Below are 14,383 nucleotides of genomic sequence, written 5' to 3'. Positions count from 1 at the left end.
GCAACTTTTATGTGGCCCAAATGACTAGAAGTAATTTATTTTCTGAGAAATTGTCCAAACAATGAAATTTAAAATATGTAATTTTTCCCACCTGAGGGAATGATGAATGCTCATTGCTCCAGCTTGTCTTCCTGCTTATTAAGAAGCAGATTGGAAGTAGAAGGGACTTGAGGCTCTCTTTTCAAATGGATTCATTTATATGTAAGATTCCATAATTTTTGTTCTACATAATTGACTAGAGAACTTAATGTCTCCCACAAGCTGCCTTTGGAATAACTTCTTTTTAGTTGTCTCTTTTCTCTAAATATATGTGTCCTTAAACAAGTCATCTCTCCTCTCTGACCTCAGTCATCTCATCTGTAAAATGGGTGGTGGGTTAGGGAGAAGGAGGCTGGCCTAGATGATTACTTAATCCCCCCTAGTTCTGATGTTCTGTAACTGGAGATCTCTTTCATCATTCCATCTTAGGCAGTCCTGCTCTGAGGGGCCTTCCAGCTTGGAAATGTTATATGGAGAAGGGGGTGGAGGCTTCTAACCCTAACAGTCTGTGTCCTGCGTCCTGTGTTCTGAGACGCCTTCCCTTTTTAGCACGGTTCCAGCAGTCTCCATAACCTAAGCCCCTTCCAGCTCTGATATTCTGTTCCATGCTCCAGGGTACTTTCCAACTCTCACGTTCTCAGTTTCTAATAGAGCACATTGCTTTTTCATCTGTAATACTGACCTGCATGCTTTTGGTGACTCCCCAAGAGTTTATATTTACATCTGTACCAAAGAGTTAAGACTAACTCAAATACCAAGATTTTGTCTTATAAACAGCATGCTTCCTTTATGATTCTTGATAAAGACATACCTTTTGTTTGGCTTGAGCCTGAAGTGCCATCAGCTGAAAAATGTGGTGATAAAGTCGAGAGACCTAGACTCCAGTTCTGGCTATGCCACTGTCTCATTGTGTGACCTTGGGTCAGTCACTTTACCCCAGTCTTTGAATCTTCATGTGCTCAGACTATTACTAAATATCCTCCAGCTCTGACATTCTTTGTTCTGAGACTCCTTGCAGATCGCTCTAAAGTCCCTTTTCACATTCTGTCAAATGAGTTTCCTTCCAGCTCTACACTCAGTGATCTTCTATGGGGTTAGGCTTGTTTTGCTTGTCCCCACACAGCCAAACTAGGAATACTAGGTGGAAGTTGCAGAGAGACTTAGGCCTGATGTAAGGAAATATTTCCTACCTTTTAGAGCTGCCTGAAAGTGGTATAGGTTCCTCAATTAATAATAGGTTCCCCCCTTTAGTGAGTTTCAAGTAGAAGCTGTGTGATCATCCTTCTTTGCCTGGTCCCAGTGCCCAGACGTCCTCTTCCTACTACCCTTCAGCTGGTGCATGAGAAATCTCCAACTATCTCATTCCAACATCCTTAGACAGAGCAGGTGTGGGGGAGAGGAAGCCATGAGAACAAGACAATACCTATATCTCCTTTTCCTCTTCCTTTTTGACTTCAGTGATGCTAGCCAACAAGCCCAAATGCTTTTGGCAATGTGCCCTTCTTCTCTGCTCATTCCTGCCGCCCTGTGACATGGCTGCCCCTTTTTCCTTGATCCATTCAAACCAAAGATAGATTTTGACATTTGCAGTACTTAGAGAATATAGAATTACTGAAAAGAGAACCAGGAATATCACCAGCACTGCCAAGGGATGGAACAAAAGCTCCAGCCAGATATTGAGTGGTTTAGATTCAGTACTGTAGAGCTAGCCATCTTGTTTCCAGGAATGACAAACCATGCATCCTTCTCCAGTCTTTCTTCTGCTCAGCTACCCCTTCTGCAGCCTTTGCACAGCCTTTAGTTCTGCCCAGCTATCCAGGAAGAATTTTCAGTGGCCACGATTTTGCCTCCCCTTGTATTGGTGGGTCATTGTATTAGGCCCATGAGCTTAAGGACTATCCATCCACTCTGGGTGCAGTCTTAAAAACCACAGACATGGGAAGAAACTGAGCAAAACTAGGACCGATTGGGCGCAGTTACAAGAAGGTAGATTTGAGCTAGTCATAAGGAAAAACCTTTGAATAGTCAAAGAGCTGTCTCAAAGTGGTATAGGCTACCTCAGTAAGTAGTGAGTTCCCCATCACTGTAAATGTTGAAGCAGAGGCTGAATAGGTACTTATTAGGAGTGTTGGAGAAAATTCCTGCTCAGGTTTGCGTTCAGTTGCCTGACCTCTGAGGTCCCTTCTAACACTGGGATTATAGAATTCTGTACTTTAATCCCTAACACCAGTTATAAGGGCGGGAGAAAAAGGATGTTCTCTCATAATTTCATAATAAATCTGTTCAATTTTCATGCCCAAATATAATTGATACTCCTAATTAATAAATAATTGGATAGGGGAGGAGCTTGTGTTTCTAAGGGGTTTTCTAAATCAAGGAAGCATTTTCAGATTATTTGTTTCTGTGATGAAATTCAAGAGTAGTCTCCAGAGTCATAATGGAGCCCTCATCAGCCCTGAGGAAGTCCAATTCAGTTTCAGTTCAATTTAACAAACATTTCTTAAGGATCTACTGTATTCAGAGCCTTCTGTCTGATGCTTAGGGGAGATAAGAAGTTTAAATTAGACATCATCCCCACCCTCATGGGATTCTTAGTCTGGTGAAAGGACATGACGTATACACCGAGAGCTATAATGCACAGTATTAGATGAGAGAGGTACAAAAACAAACTGCTCTAGGAAGGCCAGGGCACAGGCAGGCAGCATGGAAGTTGCGTTTTCAGAGATAGATGGGGTTTCATCAGATAGGGAATGCACTTCAGCCAAAGGGCAGCAGCACCAAGTGACCATGTCAGTGGAAGACCAAAGGGCATACGCCTTAGATGGAGGGTGGGGACAGTTTGGCTGGCACCTGTGCAGACTAAATAGAATTAAGTAATGTGGAAGCCAGCTTGAAAGGTAAGGTAGTGCCAGATTGTAGGGGTCCTTGACACCATTCTGAGGAGTTTGACCTTTACTTAGTAGGCATTGGGAATTCACTGAAGAATTTAAAGCCAAGAAGTCACATGACAGATCTTTGGCTAAGAAAGATTCAGTCTGGAAGTGTTTGAAAAATGTATTTGTGGGAAGAGCAGGTGGAAAGACCTGTTAGAAAAGTGTTTTAGGGGACAGCTAGGAGGTACAGTGAGTAGAGCACCAGCCCTAGAGTCAGGAGGACCTGAGTTCGAATTTGGCCTCAGCCACTTGACACACTTACTAGCTGTGTGACCTTGGGCAAGTCACTTAACCCCAATTTCCCTGCCTTCACCCCTCCAAAAAAACAAAACAAAACAAGAAGAGTGTTTTAGTCCAGGTGGGTAACAATCAGGACCTGTGTTAGGATGGTGGTAGTGGAACTGAAGAAAAGGAATGGATGCAAGAAGGTAACCAGAAAACTTGTGAAATTCAGGTGAAATACATTGATACGTATTATTGATATGTATTGTGGTTCCCTACATATTTGAGATGTTTCCTTACTTTATGAGGGCTGTTAAAAGTACCATGTCTTTCCTTACAGGGGAACCCCTTTATTCAGACTTAAAAATATAAGTGCTCACTCTGGTCCAGAATTTTCTTTACATTGAAATGCAATCTTGCACAAAGTGGAGCCCAGCGAAACAGTACACACTTTATGAGCAATGAAGTGAACTACGCTGGATTCTGAGAACAGTAAATAATTTAGTTTATTTCAACTGACTAGGCAGGTTCTTCAAATCTCTCCTGACACTGATGAATGAATGGTCTCCTCTCTCCGTCTGTCCTGTGTCAGTCAGAACAAGATATTTCACTTTCGACACCTGTGGCGTCATCTTCTAAGTGGTGAGTGTCTGTATGAGGCCCTGAGAGTATCCTGTCTTCAGGGTTTGCCAAAACCACTCTGAGTTATTAACACGAAAGATATCACAGCTGTAAGCTGGAATCTGCCCGCTCCTGAAGGCCATTATAACTCAGTGTCATCTAGAAAGATTTCCCAGCTAAAAGGGACCTTAGAGGTCATCTGTTCCAAATCCCTCACTTTACAGATCAGAAGAATAAAGCCTGGAGTAAGGGAAGGGACTTGCCCAGTGTCACGTAACTTTTAAGTGGCAATGCCAAGATTCAGACCTAGGTTTCTCAGCATCAAGTCTGAAACTCTCCATACCACACCATGCTGAACTTCTGATAGACTGCTATTTCATACCCAGACATTTGTTTTCAAAGGAAGCAACAGTAAAAAAGATAGAGATTTTGATGTTTGTCCTGCACTCACTTTCTGTTCAGACCATTCACTGGATCTTGTTCATAAATTCTATTTAGAGATCAAGAAAAACTTTAGGAATTGTAAAGGTTGTCAAAAGTAGTCAGGTTAGCAGTAGACTTACTATCTCATCCAGTCATTAAACCAGTCTTTTAACAAATCATCTGCATTCCACTTGTGTAACAGCTTGTGCATCCGTCCTTTCCCCTCTGTTCCCACCACCACCATTCTCACTGAACCCCTCATCACTACGTATCTGTTATAGTAGCCTCTTTTCAGGTGTCTGCTCTCATCTTCCCCTTCGATCTGTACTTAGTGTCGTTGCCAGGCTTATTTTCCTTATGTATTGATCTAGTCATTTCACTTCTCCACTCAAATTCCTTTAGTGACTTTCTAGTGACTCCCAAGCAAAGTTCAGACTGCATAGCCTAGCATTCAAGGCCCTCCCCAATTTGGTATTACTCTGCCTTTCTTACCTCCTCTCATATAGTGCCTGGCACATGGTGGACACTTAGTAAATTCGTGTTGATTGACTAGCACTGCTCCCCCACCACGTACTTCATGCTCCACCAAACTGGGCTATTGGACTTCCTCATAGAGACCCTCTTTTTTTAACCCCATTGCCTTTGCTCCAACTGTTTTCCTATGCCTAGAATTCCCCATCTCCAAATCATCCTTTAAAACTCAATTCAGATGACTTCTCCAGGAAGGATTTCTTGATCTCATTCCCTTGTAGACATTCCCTATGTTGACCTTCCCCTCCTCTTCCTGTAGCACATGTTTTCATCTCTCTTTTATATTTGTATTTTATTTTGTATTGAGGGGTGTGTGTGTGTGTGTGTGTGTGTGTGTGTGTGTGTGTATGTGTGTGTGTGTACATATATCACCCTCCTAAACTATAAGCTCCATGGGGGTAGGGACCACGTATCTCCTTCAGTACCCAGTTTAGTATTTTACACATAATTCGTACATAAGAAATATTGTTGAATAATTTTCAGTGGCTCCCTATTCCCTCAAAGCTCTCCACTCAGGCATTTAAAACCCTACCATAATTTGGCTCCCACATATCTTTCTAGAGATATCAGGTTGCTCTTTTCATATATTCTCCAGATTCAGCATTCTTTCTCCTGCCTTTGCACAATCTTCCCGCCCACCCTCCAACAATAAATATAAGAAAATTTAATTTCTCAAAAACTATTTAGGATTATGGCCTGGCTCCTAGTCAACCTCAGTCTACTGTCTCTGAGTCCTTCATGCCTTCCACTGTACCCTGTTCTTTCTGGATGGGCCAGGAGTCCATTCACTGGGATAAAAACTGAAATGGCAGGATCATCCCTTTTAGAGAGGAGCCCCTGGGCCTCTACCATTCATGCAGGATGGTTTTCCGTGATGTGAACATTAGGTCGGCCCCAGACATTCCGGGTCTGAAGCTGCCTCGATTAACTTCCTGTCTCCATGACAAAATGGGCATGCCCAACTGTTACATATTTCCTACCCCAAAAAGTTCTTGCTTTGGACTTCTCTGACTCCTGCTGTTATCAGCTCTTGGAAGGGCCACTGTACAAATTTCAGCAGGACTCCCCTAAGGTCCCTCATGGCCTTCTGTGTACCAAGGAAATACTTTAAGAAATAAGAGGGCTCACCCTCATGTTGCTTTGCCTGGTAATTTGTCATTATATGGAAATGTACCTTGTCACTGGCACTAGCTTGCTGACTTCTACGTTTCAGGTCACTCTTTCCCACATTACCTGATACAAGGCAGCACATTTCCTGTCTCACAGATTCTGTCTTATCGTGAAGGGGACTTGGCTCATATCGACTCTGGCTCTCCTCAAAATACTTCCTGGAGCCAGAGTGGTTTGCTGTTTATTTGGAGCTTTATTGTAGGACTTGGAATTGTAGAATCATGTGATCTAAGAACTGGAAAAAAACCTTAATACTATGTCAAAACATTGGGTGTAGCATTTTAGATCTGGAAGAGTTCATAGGACATAAAATATATATCTTATAACGTTGAAAGTCAGAGCTTAAAGGGATCTGGTAACATAGACCATGATCACTGTGCGGTGGGCATGGCTCCTCACAGTGCTTGGATGAGCAGGATAGCACTAGATAACAATGCCCTGCCACTGTTCCTGCAGACCTCTGGGAACTGGCATCTGATCTGTCAGTGCGCTGGAAGGAGTCCTGAGTCTTGCCATCCACTGCACTGCTGTATAACCATAACATTTCTATACATTTCTGTGCCTTTCCATCCTGTAGCTGAACAGTGTGAACTCCTTGAGAGCAGAGACTGTCTTTCTTTTGTATTCCCAACACTTAGCATAGTGCTTGGCACATGGTGCCTAATAAATGTTTTTTCATTCAGTTATCTCTTACATCTGGAAAAAAAACTTAGCAGGTCATCTAGTCCACCCCTCTATCCTGAGGGAAAAATTCCCCTATAACCTGCCCAACAAGCAGTTCAGTGGGATATAAGACCAACTGAAAGCCAACTACTCACCTACTGTCAAGAAAGTATAGAAACACCAATGTCACATTTAAAACTTAGAAGCATAAATTTCATAGCTTGGCAATAAGCAATTGTTTTTGTTTTCAGAAAGGCTTCCAGTGGAATTTTCATATGGTTCAGCTCCCCATTTATTTTGGAGACATCTGATCAGCAATAGAAATTCAGTCTGGTTTCAAAAAAAATCTTTGCTCTATCAGAACAGTGGATATACTGTTGATTAGATAAATGATTTTGGATGAATATACTAAGAGTAATCCCTTCTAGCCCCAGGCTGCTTAGTGATTCTCCCTTTGGCCCTTCCAGGTCTTCAAGGACTTAAAGAAAGCTGAAAATAAAAAGATTGTAGGATTTTTTTAAAAACAACTCTTCAGGAATTTAAACAATACAGGAGCCTTTGTCGGCTAAGCTAGCAAGTTATAGAAACTTGATGAATGAACTATAGCTCTTGATGCCTGAGCGAATAAACAATATCTCTCAGTAAATAGATACCTTGAAAACCATACCCAGACATATGATATTTAATGGCCTTAGCCTTACAGAATTTGCAGTTTGACTTGGCATAATAGAAAAAGCCCTAAATTTGGAGTACAAGTCCTGGCTTCAACAATTATTATGAGACCTTGGACAAGTGACATTCCTCTTGGATCCTCGTTTTCCTCCTCTGTAAACTAAGAGGATTGGATCATAATATTGGCACCACTTATCTCAGGGTTGCTGTGAGAAAAGTGTCTGATGTCCTAACTAAGGCACTTAAACAATTATTTTAAGGCATCATTATTGTTATTTATAGTGGGATGTTGCAGAATGTTGGGATGGTGCCTAGGACAGTGAATCTACATGTAGTTCTTTAATCAGTGTTTTTAAATGATGTGGTTATACTGAGAGGCCTCAAAGGAAGACTCGGGTTCATGTCCTGCCTCTGATGTGTGCCAGTTATGTAACACATGATCTTCTTGGGCTACCTGGGGCAGAACAAGTGCTGACCTGCATCAGCAGAGGGAGTTTCCTATGCCAGTAAAATTTTAGGTCTAGGCCAAATAGTCACATATTCTTTCTATGAAATCTGGTTAAAGTAGGCAATTGTGAAATAGTAACGTAAGAGCGCCAGGCACAGTGGCCGAAGACCCGGTTTGAGGTCCTAATGCTGCTGCCGACTAGCTGTGTGATTTGGCCTCATCGTTCACCTCTCTGAGCCTTGCTTTTTGTTTTTATTCAGTCATTCAGTCACTTCAGACTTTCCATGACCCCACAGACAATATGGTCTGTGGGTTTTCTTTGGCAAAGATATATAGGAGTAGTTTGCTGTTTCCTTCTTCAGTGGATTAAGGGAAACAGAGATTAAGTGACTTGCCCAGGGTTACACAGCTAGTAAGTGTCAGAGACTGGATTTGAACTCAGACCGTCCTGACTCCAGGCCCAGCTCTCTAGCCACTGAGCCACATCACTGGATCCATTTAGCTCTGGGTAATAATGCTTGTTCCGTCTGTCACTCAAGGCTGTGAGAAGCTAGTAGAATCTTGTGTGTAAAGTGCTTTGTAAATGATAAAACACTATATAAATATTGTAGGATTGAAAGCTGGAAAGATCTTAGGGATAATTTTATAGAGTAAGAAACTGAGGTGCAGAGAGGTGAAGGAATTTGCCCCTAGCCCACAGAAGCAGAAGCCAAGATTCAAACCTAGGACCTAAATGTGCACTTGATTTAACTTTTAAAAGCTTCAAAAAATATATATTCCTGTGAAAATGAGATGGACTTCACCTATTTTTTGTTGTTGTTTATTTTTAGCTGTCTTGTTAAGGAAGGATTTATATACTGGTGTTGATTGAGGACAGTGTTGAGCAATGTTTTCTATTCTTGACAGTTGGTGTGATACTTTGCTTCCAGTGAAGTTTGACTCACTGTATCTGGAAGCTGTCACAAGTAAGAGCTTGAAAAGGTCATGACAGATCACTAAAGATAAATGGTTAGGGGAGGAGAGCTGTTACAGGAAACAAATGGCCTACCTTGTTTGGTAGGGAAGGAGCTGACCCTGTCCAGTACGGTAAGGACCATAAACTTTCCTTACCCACCTTTGGCAGGGCACTCGTGTTTAACACTCTCCCATTTCCAGTTGACAGTACAGAATAAAGCCAACTCCTAACTTTTATAGGAATACTCCGAATAACAATAGAGCTATATGCCTACAAAGTCAAAAAGAACCTTAGATCACAGAATGTTAGGAATCTGTAGAAGGGGCCTGAGAGAGATCTAGTACAGTTGCCATCACAAAAGGATTCACCTCAGGTGTTCCTTTAATTGGTGGTTCCACAGCATTTAAATGCTTACAAGTCATTCATTATCTTCTAGACAGCAAGCTTAGAGATCAGAGAAATTTAAAGCTTAAGTGTGAGGGGATCCTGCTGGTTACAAATCAGCCAGAAACTTAAAATTCAACATTTCTAAAATAGCAAAACAAATAGCCAGAGAGGAAACATGGTGGGATTTTTTTTTTTAATTTTGAACCTGAACTGACACACTTTTTCTTTTTTTTTTTTCCTTTAAGAGATTGGGTCTCCCCATCTCTCCCAGGCTATAAGTGTAGCAGCCACTCGGACCTAGGTCAGCTCACCGCTCCTTAGGCCCCCTGGCTCACCCCCAGGGCCTTACCATATTAATGCCAGACAATACTGGACACCTGATCAGCTTAACACATTAAAGTTCACGACTCCAAAGCTCAGACGATACACCTGCCTCTGCCTTCCCTGTAGCAGCAATTATAGACATATGCCACCATGCTGGCACAACTCAAAGTTTTTAAAAAATACATTCCACTCTGTCCAACCTGATCTCAAATGAAATGCTTTTATGTCTCTTATGTTCAGGTGAAAATAGAGAAAGCTATTTTTTCACAACTTTTAGGGTTTGACGCTGTAGCAAGAAGAGTGGAGTCAGTGTTCATAGATGGGCTTTAGTCCCTACAGCAGCAGGTTCTACTTGTGCGACCTTGGAAAGTCACTTAACCTCTATGGGTGCAGCTTATTCATATACAAAGTAAGTAAGCCGGAGGGTCTCTTCTAGTACTAACATTCAGTGCGTACTAAATTGGCGTGTATGAGCCTCATTTTCCCTCATAACCCACCTTACTAGGAGTATTGTAAGGAAAGCCCTTGATAGACCCTAAATTGATAAACAAATGCAACAGATTCTAAGGATCATAGCTTTTGGAACAGAAAAAGACCTTAGTGGTTAAAACAAGCCTTTGAATCAGAATACCTGAACCCAGATCCCAGCCCTGATAGTTACTCCCCATGGAACCTTGGCTACATCCCGTCTTTTGCCTCATTTTTTTCTTATCTTTAAGATGATCTCTCCAAGTTTCCTTTCAACTCTATGTTCCGATGATGTAGTCCAACATCAAATATATTATGATCGTCATTCATACTATTACTAGAACCATGTTGCAGAGGGGCATCATTGGGAAAGGAATTCGTGTGCTGGTGTGGGAGCTAAGGCAGTTGATGCTGCGATATGGAACATAATGGATGAACTCTACAGTAACAATTTGCAGATAAAAATAATAGAAGTTAAAAGTGTACTTTACATGATAAAAGAAAGATGAAAGAGAAGGAGAATGTGGTACATCTGAGATGGCTGGGAAAACTCGAGGCTTTGTGAAGTAGGCTCTGTTGAAAAGATTGATGCAACGGAGAGTGACCTTGGCTTGGAACAGGAGCCAGTGATGTATGTACGAGCATCTCTCTGCTAAATGGACCCAGATTTGTAGCACTAATATACATGGAAGCCCAGAACCAAACTCAGTATGGCAATAAATCAACAGCCACTTTGGATGTCATTTCTAGTTTATATTCTACTATTGTTCTATCACTTTAATTCATGTCACTATCATCTGTTCATCTGGAACAGGTTTATATAATTTTCCAGTGGAGTTACCTGACAAATCCTATCAAATTAACAAGGTACATTAACAATATTGACTGACTGTAGCTTCAGGAGGTACGGGGCCATAGGACAAAAATTTTAAAATATGTCTCCAGCGATCATTTCTTTTTCATTCTCCTCCACCCTCCCCCATCTCTCCCATACCCCAAAAAAGGAATGTGGGACATAGGGTTTATTTCCTCATAAGATGTACCTACATTTATTTTGTAGCGCTTTGTGTCACAACTTTTATAAATGTCGAAATAAAAAAAAAAAACTCACGATCAACATGCTGAGCTTAAATGCTTTTCTTTCTGGGAACCATAGAAAAAGGCCCAGATCTTAAACAATCAATAGCCAAAGAAAAAGGAAAACTGGGGAGTTGCCATCTGTTTGAAGCGAAAAGTAATGACAATGGTCTTCCAACCCATTTTTTACTTTACTGAAAATGAAGCTTTCCCTTCCTGAATCACTGGCACTCATGAGGTTCTGCCTAATTAAAATATAACATATCCGAAATAGGTCTAATGACAAATCCTGGCTTTTCACTAATTAATTTAGAAATCCTTATAGATCACCTTTGCTGGAGCCCCCCACGATAATGGCCAGGGTTAAGCAGCCATTAACCCATTAGGGTGGTGTTTATTGAAAAGAAAATGCAGGAGTCACTTTTATTATAATTCTTCAGGTAAACATCTTCTGCCTTTGACTAGTGATAGTTTGATGCTTATGACGAAAGAAGATAGAACCGTATGAATATGAATCTTCAGTATTCACTTGTATTGGTCTAAATTTGCTGTCAGAAGATGGTTGATTTTTTAATTAAGCCGTTCTTATTCATTCACACTAGATTCATTGTTGAAAATGAAGTTTTCTCACACTTCACTCCAGACCCGCCTAGACTTCTAAAGTGTTACAAACAAAAGCCCTCACGTAAAATAGGCTGGTCTGATTTGTCTTTTGTGCTGCAGCATGCCCATTTTATTATTTTAATTACTTCTTCTACCTTTCCCCCCCCCCACACTGACCTTGACCTTTATCCTCTGACCTAAAAATGCAATTACTTTAAGGCTCCATATGGGTCCCACTCTGGAAGGTACATTGAAGGTTTTGTCTCACTCCGTCAACAGACAAATCCTTTAATTTTCAATGAGTGAGAAAAAGGGAGAGCCTAGCATAGGTCATATATTTCACTCCGAGCATATATTCCTTTGCGATACTGGAAGGATGATTGCTATAAATTTCAGTGATTATCTCAGGATGCTTTGTAGCCCTAGTGTGCACGTTTTCCCTACTCCTTTAATCCCTGACTACTGTATAGCGTGCCTTCCACAGCTTTGGAAATCAAATCTGAAGGGGTAATATTAACATTTTTCACTCCTGTCCCTAAAGGCTCTGTTGCATATTATTCCCTGGTGTTTTACACCTAGTGCTGTGTCTAAGGCAACATAAACAAATAAACAATGTTCTCAGTGCCTTTCCTCAGAAAACCAGACTGATAAATGAAAAGACCATAGAATCATTGTGTATGAGAACTAGAAAGAACTGAAGACCTCTCAACGGAATATTCCAGCTGGCAGAAGGACACTAAGACCCAGAAAGGGGAAGCAACTTGCCCATGGTCACAAAGCTAGCCATCCATGGAGGTGGGATTTGAACCCAAGTCTTCTGCCTTTAAATCCAGGGTCTCTGTAAATGTGAACTATTACTCCTACCACTGCTATACTAATTAAAATGCATAAAGGATATGAAATGGCTACTGTGATGTTGTTCACGCAATCTGCTGCCATTGGCTTTTCTCTGTCTTCTAACTTAAAGGTATCTCTGGAGACAAGGTGGAGATAGACCCCGTCACTAACCAAAAGGCCAGCACAAAGTTCTGGATTAAGCAGAAGCCCATTTCAATTGATTCTGACCTGCTGTGTGCCTGTGACCTTGCTGAAGAAAAAAGCCCAAGTAAGGCAACCCTTTTATTTATATCCTTCCCTGCTCTTCCTTTCTCTGTGTGTGCTGGGTGCCAAGAGAATATATGAGCACCACGTCCTTTCTTCCTTGGATATGTTTAATGTGTTGCAAAGCACTTCTTTTCCTCCAGCCTGAGTATGTTATAATGTCAAGAGCTTATAGGCCCATGTTCTATCTGTTTTTCAGCATACTTCATTAGGAATTTCAGTCTGACCTGCTAAGTAAAGGCAAGCGAGCAGAGTCCTTTCACTATGTTTCACTGGGGTTGCCATTTCATGATTCAGTAGCATCCCATACTTGGTGTTCTGACTTAGGGAGTCAGTCAGGTCTTTGTCTTCCTTCCATAATGGAAATATCAGGAAGCCACACTGTTTGCTGAGAGACAGATGAATGGATAGATAGATAGATAGATAGATAGATAGATAGATATGGAATTGTTTAGAACTTGTTGGATACCATCACAGAATCATAGAATGTTAGAGCTGGAAGAGACTTTAGAACTTAGAAGGTTAGAACAAAAAATGTCAGGGCTCAAATAAACCTCAAAGTACAGGATGTTAGAGCTGAGAGGGCCAATTTAGAAGAAAAAACATCAGAGTTAAAGAACAGTGGTTCCCAATCTTTTTGAGTGTGCAGACCTCCTTTTAACATCAGAAAAGTTCATAGAACTTCACACCCTAGTAGTTACTATTTGATTCCATTGATTAAAGAGAAACATGACAAAAAAACTACTGTGAATTCAGAAAACTTTCAGATTAATCTATGTTAATCATAACAGTATCAGCATATGGTTTTTAAATGGCGATGCACAAATGTACAAGACATTCCATCTATAGAAGTTATATTTGCTACCTTATTACATACTAAAGAATTTAATGAGTAAATGCTTGTGCTTTCAAGATTATAGTTTACGGGGGCAGCTAGGTGGTGCAGTGAATAGAGCACTGGCCCTGGAGTCAGGAGGACCTGATTTCAAATCCGGCATCAGACACCTGACACATGACTAGCTGTGTGACCTTAGGTAAGTCACTTAACCCCAATTGCCTTGCCTTCCCCCCTCCAAAAGAAAAAAAAATTGATTATAGTTTGTTTATGTAAATCTAATTGAAATAATTACGGTTTTAGCCTTAGCTCTAGTTCTTCATATAGTTTTACACACTCCTTGCACAGCCCCCCTTGGTTCACTCCGTTAGAGGACATCTAGTCCAGCGCTTTAATTTTGAGAAGGAAACAGAAATCAAGAGGCCAAGTGACTCACCCAGAGCCATATAACAAATTAGTGGCAGAGCCAGGACTCAACCCCCAGGCCTCCTGATACCAGGTCCTCCTGACAGGGAGTAATATAACGAATTATATCCTCAAAAGAAAAAGTAAGAAATGACAGAGTCAGAGACTGTTTGACACATATCCCAGATCTCCATCCACTTGGTAATACATGGCAGTTCTTTAGGCAACATAAGAAAATGTAGACAGCCTTGCAGATAGCTACCTGACTAAGCTCTTCAGTCTAGTGACTCCATTTTGTTCTTTTAATTACATTTTTTAAAATGTACTTCTCTTGTCTTAACGAGACTTTTTTAAGTACTTTAAAATAAGACATTTGGAGTATTTAGAGATAATAGTAGCCCCCATTTCTGTAGTACATCACAGCATACAAAGCACTCGCCCCACGGTGTCCGTGTGAAATAGGATCTGTAGGTTAGCATTATTTCCATTTTACAGATAATAAAACT

The 14,383-nt window shown here is 41.0% G+C and overlaps 1 protein-coding gene across 2 annotated transcripts in view; it reads left to right on the top strand.

The window, feature by feature from the left end:
* The window catches only part of MAPKAP1 (MAPK associated protein 1), a 343,015-nt gene that overhangs the window by 288,353 nt on the left and 40,279 nt on the right, over positions 1–14,383 (top strand). For both annotated transcript variants that reach the window (XM_036751105.1, XM_036751106.1), the window contains one exon: positions 12,504–12,641. In XM_036751105.1, the coding sequence (XP_036607000.1) occupies positions 12,504–12,641 (138 nt within the window). The remainder of the gene's footprint in view (positions 1–12,503; positions 12,642–14,383) is intronic.

This window comes from Trichosurus vulpecula, chromosome 3 (assembly GCF_011100635.1).
Source record: "Trichosurus vulpecula isolate mTriVul1 chromosome 3, mTriVul1.pri, whole genome shotgun sequence".
NCBI classification, from domain to species: Eukaryota; Metazoa; Chordata; class Mammalia; order Diprotodontia; family Phalangeridae; genus Trichosurus; species Trichosurus vulpecula.
This window is presented reverse-complemented; position numbering and strand designations above follow the sequence as displayed.